At 45.0% G+C, this 14300-nt stretch overlaps 1 protein-coding gene across 2 annotated transcripts in view; it reads left to right on the top strand.

The window, feature by feature from the left end:
* BRMS1L (BRMS1 like transcriptional repressor) overlaps positions 1 to 13117 on the top strand; it is a 90081-nt gene extending 76964 nt beyond the window's left edge. The window contains exons 8-11 of one of the 2 annotated variants that reach the window (XM_044271736.1): positions 6977 to 7016; positions 7162 to 7230; positions 10126 to 10252; positions 11904 to 13117. In XM_044271736.1, the coding sequence (XP_044127671.1) occupies positions 6977 to 7016; positions 7162 to 7230; positions 10126 to 10252; positions 11904 to 12021 (354 nt within the window). In that variant the 3' untranslated portion in view covers positions 12022 to 13117. The remainder of the gene's footprint in view (positions 1 to 6976; positions 7017 to 7161; positions 7231 to 10125; positions 10253 to 11903) is intronic. The other variant, XM_044271737.1, reaches the window with a different exon arrangement.
* Positions 13118 to 14300: the final 1183 nt, after the last annotated feature.

Below are 14300 nucleotides of genomic sequence, written 5' to 3'. Positions count from 1 at the left end.
GAGGGGCATGGCGAGTTCCTAGAATTTTTTTTTTTTTTGGCACAAGTTAGCGGAAATTGTTTTTTTTTTTGTATTTTCTCACAAAGTCTCCCTTTCCGCTAACTTGGGACCAAAATTTCAATCTTTCATGGACTCAATATGCCCCTCACGGAATACCTTGGGGTGTCTTCTATCCGAAATGGGGTCACATGTGGGGTATTTATACTGCCCTGGCATTTTAGGGGCCCTAAAGCGTGAGAAGAAGTCTGGAATATAAATGTCTAAAAAAATTTACGCATTTGGATTCCGTGAGGGGTATGGCGAGTTCATGTGAGATTTTATTTTTTGACACAAGTTAGTGGAATATGAGACTTAGTAAAATGTCTGAATGGAGCCTTACAGGGGGTGATCAATGACAGGGGGGTGATCAGGGAGTCTATATGGGGTAATCACCCCCCTGTCATTGATCACCCCCCTGTAAGGCTCCATTCAGACGTCCGTATGATTTTTTTACGGATCCACGGATACATGGATCGGATCCGCAAAACGCATACGGACGTCTGAATAGAGCCTTTCAGGGGGGTGATCAATGACAGGGGTGTGATCAGGGAGTCTATATGGGTGATCACCCCCCTGTCATTGATGGTCGATCCAAACAAAAGGGACCACCAGAGGACCAGGTAGCAGGTATATTATACGCTGTTATCAAAACAGCGTCTAATATACCTGTTAGGGGTTAAAAAAATCACATCTCCTGCCAGCGAGCGATCGCCGCTGGCAGGCTGGAGATCCACTCGCTTACCTTCCGTTCCTGTGACCGCGCGCGCCTGTGTTCGCGCGTTCACAGGAAATCGCGGCTCTCGCGAGATGACGCATATATGCGTGACTCTGCGCAGAGCTGCCACCTCCGGACCGCAGATCTCCGTTAGGCAGTCCGGAGGTGGTTAATTTGCGTGCAAAACCATCAGTTTTTCTCTGAACAGACCCTGACACAATCTATATTGCTTGCGTGAAAGAGTCCTAAGGATAGTCACCCAGCTTTCCCAGACTCCAGAATGGCATAATTACCCAATTCTGCAGTATTATGAGAATAGGTGGTAACCAGGGGTGGAACGTAAAGCCTCCCCGGAAAATAACTAAAAGTGGGCCCAAGTTGAAGGAGAGCTCAAATTGACAGAAGGCAGAGACAACAGAAGTCGGCGCTGCCTGCAGCACTGTAGTGAATCACAAAATACCGCCCCAGCAGAACCAAGTACCACAGTGCAGTGTAAAATACTGCCCTATCACCATACTGAGGACAGGTGGGCACATGGCTACTGCTGGCCAGGTGCATAACAACCTGATACTCTTGCAGTACATTAACCACCTCAGCTCCCCTAGCTTTAACCCCCTTAATGACCAGACCACTTTTTACAATTCTGCACTTCACTACTTTCACAGTTTATTTCTCGGTCATGCAACTTACCACCCAAATGAATTTTACCTCCTTTTCTTCTCACTAATAGAGCTTTCATTTGGTGGTATTTCATTGCTGCTGACATATAACTTTTTTTTGTTAATCAAAATTTACCAAAAATTTTGCGAAAAAATAACATTTTTTAGATCCGATCCGCGGATCCGTAAAACACATACGGACGTCTGAATGGAGCCTTACAGGGGGGTGATCAATGACAGGGGGGTGATCAGGGAGTCTATATGGGGTGATCAGGGGTTAATAAGGGGTTAATAAGTGACAGGGGGAGTGTAGTGTGGTGTGGTGATTGGTGCTATTTACTGAGCTACCTGTGTCCTCTGGTGGTCGATCCAAGCAAAAGGGACCACCAGAGGACCAGGTAGCAGGTATATTAGACGCTTTTATCAAAACAGCGTCTAATATACCTGTTAGGGGTTAAAAAAAAATCGCATCTACAGCCTGCCAGCGAACGATCGCCGCTGGCAGGCTGGAGATCCACTCGCTTACCTGCAGTTCCTGTGAACGCACGCGCCTGTGTGCGCGTGTTCACAGGAAATCTATCGATAGGACGCGTAGATGCGTGACTGTGCCTGAGTGAGCCGCCTCCGGAACGCGATCCTGCGTTAGGCGGTCCGGAGGCGGTTAAAGGGGTGCTCCGGGCTTTTAATACTGATGACCTATCCTTAGGATAGGTCATCAATATCAGATCAGCGTGGGTCTGACGTCCAGCATCTCGTCGATCAGCTGTATGAAGGGAAGGCGTGTGCATGCAGTCTCCTATCTCTCTTCCTGCTCGCTGCTGCTATGTCTATGGCGAGCAGGAAGAGAGGAGGGAGACGGCATGCGCCTTCCCTTCATACAGCTGATCGGCGGGGGTGTCGGACTGCCGATCTGATATTCATGACCTATTCTGAAGCTACTGTAGGTCATCAATATTCAAAGCCCAGAGAACCCCTTTAATAAGTGCTGAGAGTGTCAGATCATTAAGTACCTGGCTGGTGGCCAAGAGGAGGGCTCGGACAGCCCACCAGGAAATTTCCCTGTAGGGCAAGGATCGGCAACCTCCTGCACTCCAGCTGTGATGAAACTACAACTCCCAGCATGCACACTTAGTTGTTGTCGGGACTCCCATGAAAGTGAATGAAGCATGCTGGGAGCTGTAGTTTTACCACAGCTGGAGTGCCGGAGGTTGCTGATCCCTGCTGTTGGGTCTTTCGTCAATCAGCGCAGTTACCACTAGAGGTAGAGTCAATTTGATAATTGGGAGTCTGCGTAAGTGCCATGTATCCAGGTGGGTTGTAGCAGCCATTGTTTGTTCCCCGTTTTTCCGAAAGCAGCTGTCATAAAACTACGTGTTTCCATATAGGTAAAATTAGTTTGTACCTGCTACTTTGTTACGCTACTTTGTTTGGTGCGTTCACTGTGCTCCGGCCCCGCCGCTCCAGTACAGTTATAAAATGTGTAATTCAGTTAATGATTCATGCTGCCCCCTCTGTAGTATAACATTCAATATATCCTACTCACAGGGCTACTGTTATATCGTAATGCAGTCCGGCCGGGCAGACGAGCGTCTTCATTATGAATGAAGCAGGCATGTGACGTCAGTCAGTCTGCATTACGATATAACAGTAGCCCTGTGAGTAGGATATATTGAATGTTATACTACAGAGGGGGCAGCATGAATCACTATTAATTGAATTACACATTTTATAACTGTACTGGAGCGGCAATGGGGGGTCTGTGGATGACACTGTTAAGGGGTGGGGGGGGGGGGGGGTCTGTGGATGGCACTGTTGTGGAGTGAGGGAGGGGGGGGGTCTGTGGATGGGTCTGTTAAGGGGTTGGGGGGTCTGTGGATGGCACTGTTAAGGGGTTGGGGGGTCTGTGGATGGCACTGTTAAGGGGTTGGGGGGTCTGTGGATGGCACTGTTAAGGGGTGGGGGGGGGGGGTCTGTGGATGGCACTGTTAAGGGGTGGGGGGGGGGGTCTGTGGATGGCACTGTTAAGGGGTGGGGGGGGGGGGTCTGTGGATGGCACTGTTAAGGGGTGGGGGGGGGGGGTCTGTGGATGGCACTGTTAAGGGGTGGGGGGGGGTCTGTGGATGGCACTGTTAAGGGGTGGGGGGGGGGTCTGTGGATGGCACTGTTATGGGGTGGGGGGGGGTCTGTGGATGGCACTGTTATGGGGTGGGGGGGGGGGTCTGTGGATGGCACTGTTATGGGGTGGTGGGGTCTGTGGATGGCACTGTTATAGGATGGGGGGGGGTCTGTGGATGGCACTGTTATAGGATGGGGGGTCTGTGGATGCCATCCACAGATCCTCCACCCCATTAACAGTGCCATCCCCAGATCCCCCATTAACAGTGCCATCCCCATCTGGGGAGTTTCTTTGCTGGGCTGGACTTTTATAGCCCGTAGGGGTAAAAGTACACTGGGGGTAGCAACTTTTGCAAAAGTTGCACACAGTAAATGAGCCATAATCCAGGTCTAATCTCACTTTTAGCTCTTAACCCTTTCATGACCAAGGGTCATTGATGCCCCAGTGTCCAGGTCAAAATTTTCAAATCTGACATGCGTCACTTTATGTGGTAATAGCTTTGGAACACTTTTACTTATCCACGCCATTCTGAGATTGTTTTCTCGTGACACATTGTACTTCATGATAGTCATATATTTGAGTCAATATATTTCACCTTTATTTATGAAAAAATCCCAAATTTACCAAAAATTAGGAAAAATTCACAATTTTCCAAATTTCAATTTCTCTGCGTCTAAAACAGAAAGTGATACCTAATAAAATATTTATTACTTAACATTCCCCATATGTCTACTTTATGTTGGCATCATTTTGGAAATGTCATTTTATTTTTTTAGGGCGTTAGAAGACTTAGAAGTTTAGAAGCAATTCTTACAATTTTTAAGAAAATTTCCAAAACCCACTTTTTAAGGACTAGTTCAGGTCTGAAGTCACTTTGTGGGGCTTACATAGTGGAAACCCCCATAAATGACCCCATTGTAGAAACTACACCCCTCAAGTTACTCAAAACTGATTTTACAAACTTTGTTAACCCTTTAGGCGTTCCACAAGAATTAAGGGAAAATGGAGATGAAATTTAAAAATTTCACTTTTTTGGCAGATTTTCCATTTTATATATTTTTTTTCTTTAACACATTGAGAGTTAACAGCCAAACAAAACTCAATATTTATTACCCTGATTCCGCGGTTTACAGAAACACCCCACATGTGGTCGTAAACTGCTGTACGGGCACACGGCAGGGCGAAGAAGGAAAGGAATGCCATACGGTTTTTGGTAGGCAGATTGTGCTGGATTGGTTTTCTGAACGCCATATGTTTTTTATTTTTCTGCCGATCGTCTTGTGCAGGGGCTCGTTTTTTGCAGAAAGTGTTGAGGTTTTTATTGGTACCATTTTTGGGTACATAGGATTTTTTGATCATTCATTATTACACTTTATAGGGCAAGGTGACCCAAAAATTGGCTGTTTTGGAACAGTTTTCATTTATTTATTTTTACAGAGTTCATCTGAGGAGTTAGGTCATGTGATTGTTTTATAGAGAAGATCGTTACGGACGTGGCAATACCTAATATGTATACTTTTTCTTATTTATTTAAGTTTTACACAATAATAGTATTTCTGAAACCAAAAAAATGATGTTTTAGTGTCTCTATAGTCTGAGAGCCATAGCTTTTTTATTTTTTGGGCGATTGTCTTAAATAGGGTATCATTTTTTGCGGGACGAAGTGACGGTTTGATTGGTACTATTTTGGGGGTCATAAGCCTTTTTGATCGCTTGCTGTTGCACTTTTTGTGATGTAAGGTGACAAAAATAGCTTTTTTGGCACTGTTTTTTTTATTTTATTTTTATGGTGTTTATCGGACGGGGTCCATCACGTGATATATTTATAGAGACGGTCGTTACGGACGCGGTGACACCTAATATGTGTATTTTATTTTATTTTTTCATTTTTTTATAGGAAAAGGCAGTCTTTTTTTTTTATTTACATTTTAATTTATTTATTGATTTATTTTTACTTTTATTATTTTCACTTTTTTTTTATCAGTTCCCTCTTGGATCTTGAAGATCCAGTGGGGCTGATAGTTGTACTATACTTTGCAATGCTCTTGCATTGCAAAGTATAATACTTCCAGACTGCCTGTAGGTGGCAGCACTGGACACCTTTGCCATGGCAACCGGACGCTTTTGCAAAGCGTCCGGTTGCCATGGCAACCATCGGGCGCTGCGATCACAGCGCTGCAGCCCCGATGGTGGAGAGAGGGAGCCCCCTCCCTCTGTTAACCCGATGGATGCCGCAACCGCAGCATCTATTGGGTTACAGGAGAGTGTCAGCATAGAGCTGACACTCTGCTGATGGCGGCGGCTCAGGAATGGAGCCGCCGCCATCACACACACAGAATGGGGAATCGGGGGGTAGGGACAATATTGAGGGAGGCTGGGGCAGGAGGGGCGGCCAGAAAATTAATGCAGGGGGCGGGGAGGGGGCGGACCGCATGCCAATCAGGGCAGGAGGAAGCACATGAGCGCCGGCTGGGAACAGATCAGCGAGGCACAGATCGGGGTAGGGGGGGACCACAGAGGGGCACCAAAGGCTTGGAGGATCGGGGGGCATGAGGAACACTATCGGCTTTCAGGCTCTGATCTGCAGAGCGCAGATCAGAGCCTGAAACCGGCATTTTTTCACTGCCGCGATCCGATTGGTTAGTCTGCACAGACTAACCAATCGGATCGATTGCCGGCAAGGGGCCACTCCGATTGGTCCCTTGCCGGCATTACTGCACTGTATGCTGTCCGTGACAGCATACAGGGCAGGGGCAGAAGCTTTAATCCAAGCGCTTTGCAGCGCTTGGATTAAAGAGCTGCCAGAACGTTTATATACGTGGTAGCTGCACGGGGTATGTGCAGCTATCACGTATATATACAGATTGCGGTCGTGAAAGGGTTAAACATAGACCACTGTGAAAAGTGGCGAAGATCTCGAAATGCCACAATTTTAACTAAATGTGGTAGTTGCAGACTTTTTTTTTTTTTTTTTGACCACAAAACGGACACATTGTCCAATATCCCCCCCTAGATCGTTCACATGTTGTGGATTCTGTCAGGATTTAAGCACCATTTCCGCACCTCAATCCTGACAGCATCTGAAACTATTCTGCTGTGGATTTGCTACGTTGAACAGTAGACTTGATCCATATTCAGATCTGCATGCCGCGGCGAATATCTGACTTTCATTTGCAGATTTTCTGCCATGGAATATCCTCAATCTATGGTTGTTTTGCCTAGCACAAATCCTCACTGTGTGAACATAGCCGTACAGTCCATATAATTGCATGAGCCCGCACATCTCCACAGTTTGCATCGCTGCCTACAGTAGGAGAAGTGGAAAATGCTTTTTTTTATATCCCAAAGTTACTAGTTTTATTACTGCTCCAGCCGATTCCTGCACATTTATCGATGCTGTGTTTTTATATTTTGTAAAACAAATCTTTTTATTTGTTCCTGTATCAGGCCATGGCGACGTTGGGTCCTCACCGTGTAAAACCAGAAGGTAAGTTGTGAAGCGAGAGTTGGTTAGTTTATAACGTATATTTTAATTTTCAGACAAGCATATCTATTGCTGAATGCTAAGGAAAACACTAATTTTTCCTGAAATAAGACCATTATGTAATGAAACAATGTAACGTTTACCACAGGGGACATATTGCCTCACAGTGCATCCAGGCATGCAGCACCTGATATGCAAAGGACTGACCCCCCATCTGGTAAGTAGATTGCTACACTACATGGTACAGACGCTGACAGTCAGTGAATGGCACTTGTTATGGATGTGTTTCCAGCGGCCCATAGTAGTGGACGGCTGCAGTGTTATGGGTTGGTCAGGGGAATCCTATGCAAGAAGTAGTTCATGTGTTTCATGTAGGCAATTGTCCACCTAGAATGGTTTTGGGATCCTGTGTGAACCCAATTCTGGTATATTTAATTTTGACTGTCCTACCAGCAATGCTTGGACAGGGGCCACAGTGGTTTTTGGCAGCAAGCAGCCATGTTCTTCTGGCCATGTATCCTGTATGCTTAAAACTAGCATACGGTATAGAGCATAATCTGATTTTAGGGTTTTTCCCAAGACTTTTATACTGATGAGCTATCCTCTGGATTGGTCATCCGTATCTGGTCAGTTGGGATTTGACACCCAGGAACCCCATAGATCAAATGTTTGAGAGCTCAACAAGCACAGTGCCGTACGTTGTATAGCGGCTGTGCCTGGTATCGCAGCTCACCTCCATTCGCTTCTATGAGGCTGAGCTGCTCCTAGGTCATGTGACCGATTAAACTTGATGTCACATGGCCTAGGCTGAGCTGCTCCTAGGTCATGTGACCGATTTTAAACTTGATGTCACATGGCCTAGGCTGAGCTGCTCCTAGGTCATGTGACCGATTTAAACTTGATGTCACATGGCCTAGGCTGAGCTGCTCCTAGGTCATGTGACCGATTTAAACTTGATGTCACATGGCCTAGGCTGAGCTGCTCCTAGGTCATGTGACCGATTTAAACTTGATGTCACATGGCCTTGGCTGAGCTGCTCCTAGGTCATGTGACCGATTTAAACTTGATGTCACATGGCCTAGGCTGAGCTGCTCCTAGGTCATGTGACCGATTAAACTTGATGTCACATGGCCTAGGCTAAGCTCTGAGAAGGCCGCGGCACTACTGTAAGCGTCAGTACGCCCCAAGAATGAAACCAAGATATGGCAATAGTAATGATTGATGCCATAGAATCACAGATAAAAATCAACTGAAAGGTAACATGCAGTAAGCAACATTGTCTATATTATATGTAAAAATTGTGAAAGTCGTGGAAATCTAGTAAAAACCACACCATTAACACTAGATGCTGTATAATAAAATGCCATGCTCAGTGTGAATAGCCGCTGATCTAATGCTGTGTCCTGGCACTGTTCCATGGTGGACAACTCAGATTTTCCCATCACCCCGATCAAACAAATACTTGCTAATACACCAAATAGGTTTCTGAAACTGCAGCAACATGAATCCTGTTTGGAAGCTGAATGGTTGGTCTCCACACATAAAGCATCGGTCTCTGATAAATCCCCCCAATGTTCTGTGGTGTAGGCACTAGAAAAACAAGGCAAAAGGAGTCATCAGAAAGTGGTGTAAGTGGTGCCATCAGAATAGGTCATGAAAGTGGTATAGTTCATGGAGCTGTGCTTTTGACCACTTTTACTCGTTTTGTTTACTGCATTTTATCTTTTAGATGGATTTATCTGTGATTTTATGACTTTATCAATAATCATGTCTTGGTTTTTATGCAAATGAAATTAGAGGGCAACCTGTTTTGGCACCTTTATCTTTTCTATATAACCCGGTCTTGTCACTGTTCGCTTGTAAGGCCTGATGAAGATGTTCTGCACTGAAACGCGCCGCGCTGTCTGTTACAACAAGCATGATAGAGGTTCATATTATCTCTTTTCCCTGGCAGCACTTTGTCTTTTTTCTTTATCTATCATTTTGTGGGCATTGCTATATGGTCTGCAGCCAGGGTTTATATATGTCCGATACAGAGTTGAGCCTCACTAAGGTGAGCAGTTCCCTATACGCTCTTTTCACACGGTCCTCCAGGGCATTGATTGCACTGTGTGGTGCCCCTTCTTTTTGCTCTCCATACATGTACTGAGCAGAATGAGCCTTAGGGCTGTATTACACAGGTATAGCAGACGATTGTCGGAAGGGAAGCGTTACTTCCCAGCAATCGCCTGCTCCCCATTGATCGCCACATTTACATTCAGGGATATCAGCCACAGTATGGGGGGGAATGATCGCTAATGCCATCGCTCGTCCATAGACTGAATCATTATTTGCCAGCAGCATGGCATGATTAGACTGGCAAACAATGATTTTTGTGTCCTCATGAAAGATGCGATTACCTGATAAATAAGCGTTTCGCTCATTCATCAGTGGTACCTTTTACATTGGCAGATGATAGCTAACGAGCGTTCCTATGAACCTGCTAGTGTGCTGTCCACAACTCATGTGGTCACATTGAAATGAAAAGGTCTGCATCTGATCCGCAAAATTGCGGAACGAATGCAGACAGAAAAATGCGTGTAAATGGGCCCTAAGAGGAAGCCTGGAGGGCTGTATCTATTTGGCAGACTCCCTGCACCAGAATAGTATAGATATGGTAGATCAGGACTATCGTAAATTGTTCGTTATGAAGGCAGTGAACAACACAACAGCAGGGAAGTTTCTATGTGGCACGTGATGAAACAAGCACATGCCAGTATTGGGCTTCATACACACACGTGCAGTATATGAACAGTGCTTGTGGTGCCAACAGCAAGTTCTGCTGTCACCAGAGGAGAGCTGTTCTTGTTGAGTGTCATGTCGGCAGCGAGCGTCAAAGTTTAAACCTATTTTAAGAGTCCATGTTGTAATGTTCTAAAACCCAAAGTACTAAACTAGATTATAGTTAACATTCTGCAGCTGGTCAGTATGGGTTGTTTTTTATTGTCTACCACCTTCTTGATTTTTATATATTTTGTATTTATTTTTTCTCTTCGCTTTGTATGTAATATGAAGTCTTTTTGTTCTATCACTGTTGTGTTTTGTGTTTTTGTATTATTTTTGCCCCCCTCAGTTACAGTAAAGATGGAAAAGCATCAGCACAGCGCCAGGTCAGAGGACGGTCGTCTGCATTACGATGGAGAGTGGTATGGTCGAGGGCAGACCATCTGCATCGACAAGAAAGACGAATACCCAACCAGGTAATAATCAGGAATGGACCTGTGTTTTAAAGGGAATGTCTCATCAGAAAGGGACCTATTGTTTAAATAATTTTTTTTATGTTGCATATATTCGTAAATAATTTTTGCTAATGTAATTTTGACTTTTCAATGTCAGTATCTATATTGAAGAAAAAAAAAAAATCCTGCAGTTTTCACACTGGCCACTAGGCTTAATAATAGTAAGCACAGATCACTTTACTGCATATCACTACCCTACTCTACCTCTGAGACCCACTCCTATCTTTAGAACAAAGCCTGCAAAGTGAATGAGGGTGCACAGCTCCCTATGGGAGCGCCAAAAATAGCCGAGTGCTGGCTCTGCTATTTCCGTCAGCCCCATAGAAGTGAATGGAGCGGTGGTCGTGCTTGCGCAGTGCGCTTCCCATTCATTTCGCTCGGCTATTTTCTGCCCTCCCATAGAAATGAATGGAGGGCGGATGCACATGCAGGATCTGTGCTAAAGATAGGTGCAGGTCCCAGAGGTGGGACATATTCTAGCGATATATGCCCAAAGTCTGAGGTGAGACAAGCCCTTTAACTACTTATCTGTCATTCTAATCCTGCCTGTAATATCATCTGTATATAGGTAACACAGAATCCGCCATTCACAATCGGTGATATCCCAGCTTATCTGCTCCCTCTCTGCACAGGTCACAGAGCGTGCCTAGAAAACTATCCCATAGATGCAAATGGGGTCCTCTCCTGACCATTATGTCTATAGCCCATGGTGGCTGCTTATAAAGCATATCTCTAAAATGTTAATGCTGTTAAGAAAAGCTCAGGCAAGATGGCTGCCCCTATAATCATGTTCAAAACTTAGAATAAGAAAATCTGCAATCAGAAAATTAAAACCGGTTAGAGAATAGATGTCCCTATCTGGTTGATCTGTCCACTCAGTTTGGAAACTAAAAACTGTGAAATGTGCAGATTGCAGGTTCAATACTGATCTTGCACATTTATCATTTTCTCGATGTTTGGAACATGCCCAAAGTGGGTGCCTGTGCAAAATACCATGTTGTATAGATAGACCTTGTACAGTAGTAGTAGTGGCATGTACGGCATACACCTGTTATTGGCTAGATCTGGAAGGACAAGGAAATGGAGAGTAGCAGGGACTTGGAAGAGTCATTAAACGAGCGGCAAGGGATCGGTCAGGTGACTATGCCCATTTTTTTATTTTTTAGGTCATTCTGACCCTTTCAGATGGAGTTGTCTCTGTGGCAACATGTTCTATCAGTAGAGGCAGTGCCTCCCCTGGGACTTCTCTTACTCTGGAGGACCCAGCACATCACACAGGTGGACCTTTCTAATCGCTGCCTGTCATGCTTCATTTCTCCACTGCGGGCACTGCAGCTGAATTGGGCAGGTACAACCTGTGATCCGCTAATTGTCAGGGAACTGTAGTAACAAAAAGGGTTGTCAAAAGCGCACAACCGTTGTAGACTGGGGTATCGATATGACCCGCTAATTAACAGTAAGGCTGGATGTACGATGGCACATTTCCTACGTGGTACACGCTGTTATTGATCCTGGTCAGGACTGTCAAGCTTACACGTGACCTCTACTAGATATTCACCACCACCAAATCCCACCCCGTGTAACCTGCCCGTGCTTTTCTTTTCTCTTCTAGTGCCGTCATCACCATGATTAACAGTGATGAGGTTTGGTTTAAGAGGCCAGATGGCAGCAAGTCTAAATTGTACATTTCACAGCTGCAGAAAGGGAAATACAGCATCAAGCACATCTGACTGGAGCAGGACTCTCCACTTGTCCGGCTGGAGAACTTTTCAGGACTGAAATTGTGCCAAGTCATGGGACTCTCATTGTGATGTATATTCGGGGCCGTGTATCTGAGCATGTAGTGTAAATCTTGACCGTGTATCTGTACAGTGTTGTGTAGACCATGTCCAGATGATCATTTAAAACCCTCCTGATTAGCCCTCCCAGCATCCACGTCCTTGAAGGCTTCGGCTGAAACGACGGAAGAGGAGAAGACAGCGTCCTCACTTGGGATAGCAAAGTGCGGCAGTATTAAATAAGATGATTTTTATTATATATGCATTTATTTACTTCAAACATGAGTTGAGCTCCGTGTATGTAATGTAAGAGTCTCTTTGGAGAGCTATCGGCGCTCTTCTATCACGAATCTGAACGGCCGGAGGGTCAATGCACACGTTCTAATGCGTTCTGTTTAAAGAACCAACTAAAGTCCTTCACCTGCTTGGTTTGAAGTTTTCTTCATTTCTAGGTGTGCAGCTTCCACTCAGATGAAGTATCTCATAGTTCTAGAAAGCTCTCTCGATGAATTATAGAAACTGCTCTTATTAATCAAAATGTTCTGCCAAGTAGAACTCCTTGGGTTACAGCTAAAGTTTTGGGGGGCATCTATTCAGACTGCAAGTGTTTTCCAGGTAAATCAGAAAATATATTCAAAGGTAAAGTCTGAATTAAAATTTCCAAGGATACCAGGTTCCTTTTAGGTAGGCACCCATAGCGTTTTTATGTTTGACTGGTGTCTGTGAAATCTGTACGATATGTAGGGATCGCGAGGCTTGGAATATAGAAGGAGATGACATTTTGGCAGTGATCTATCTGTGGCCTAGACCAGATATAAATTTGTCTTTTTTTACAAGGGGGGGAGGGGGTTCAAAATCAATTGAGCCAAGTATTGAGTAAACTATGACCATGGTTGTATCTGTTGTCGTCTCATTATCCTTATCATGATAGAGGGTTTTTTTTATGTCAAAAATAATGTGGCTTTTATTGTTACATTCATTTACCATTTGTGCCAACATGACTGTGGGTATTTTATATTTTATTTCAATATATATATATATGAAGTAACTTTGCAAATACTCATGTTTTGTGCTTTTTATGTTCTGTCATCCTCGATAGCTGCTTTTGGGATTTTGCTGGTCTCCTTTAGGGTTCATGCACAAGACAGTTGGATGTTTTGCGGTCCGTAAATTGCAGATCCGCATAACACAGATACCAGCCGCCTGCATTCTGTATTTTGCAGAAACGGAACAGCCGGCCCCTAATAGAACAGTCCTATTCTTGGCCGTAATGCGTTTTTGCAGAACAGACATACGGAAATGGAATGCACACGGAGTAATTTCAGTTACTCAGTTCTATTCAAAAAGAATAGAACGGACCCTCAAAAAAAATGTTCATGTGCATGAGCCCCTAGACAGAGATTGTGTATAAGACTTTAATCACTTTACCATTTTTTAAAGGATCCTTTCAACAGGACATTCGGGCAAGGTGCAATGCCTTGTAGGGCTAGCCCAGCTGAATGTCTTAGAGATCCACTGCTTCATTCTGGAGACATAGTACTTCTAATCCTTTTATAAATGAGCGCACTGAGGGCGGACCCAAGACACTCTATGCACTCTGGCACCTCCTACTTCCAATGCCAGCCCCTCCTTCTCCTTGATTGAGAGGACCAGGCAAGAATACTATGCAGGAACCTGGCCCTGTCAGTCAGGAATGAGATGAAGATGGAGGAGCAAGGGTGCACAGAATGTCGTAGGCCCGCCCTCTGTACATTTGCCTATGGATTAAAAGTACTTTTACCTACAAGACATTGTAAGTGGTCTTATTTCCTGGTGACACACTTCCATTAAAGTGTTTGTCCAGCCTTGGAGCTGACAACCCCTATCATCCAGACTCTGAACATAAAAAATAAAGCAGACTCCCCAGCACATAGTCCCAACACTGCTCTGTTCCCAACTGCTTCCGGTCCCTGCGGGACCAGAAAGTCTCTCGTGACCACCATGGCCTCAGCGCTTACATCGGGTTGAACAGTACAACTATTAGGTACCATTCAAGCCGATGTGACTGCTGAGGTCTGTGAGTGACTTCAGCGGTCACAGGACCCAACCGCTTCCTGATACTTTGGGGACCAGAAGTGGACGGTAACAAAGCAGTGGCGGGACCGCAGGCAGGCAAGTCTGCTTTTTCTTACGTCCAGGGCAGAGGTTGCCGGTTCGAAAGCCAGATAACAACTTTAATTTGACATCAAGAA

Source organism: Bufo gargarizans, chromosome 11 (assembly GCF_014858855.1).
Source record: "Bufo gargarizans isolate SCDJY-AF-19 chromosome 11, ASM1485885v1, whole genome shotgun sequence".
NCBI lineage: Eukaryota > Metazoa > Chordata > Amphibia > Anura > Bufonidae > Bufo > Bufo gargarizans.
This window is presented reverse-complemented; position numbering and strand designations above follow the sequence as displayed.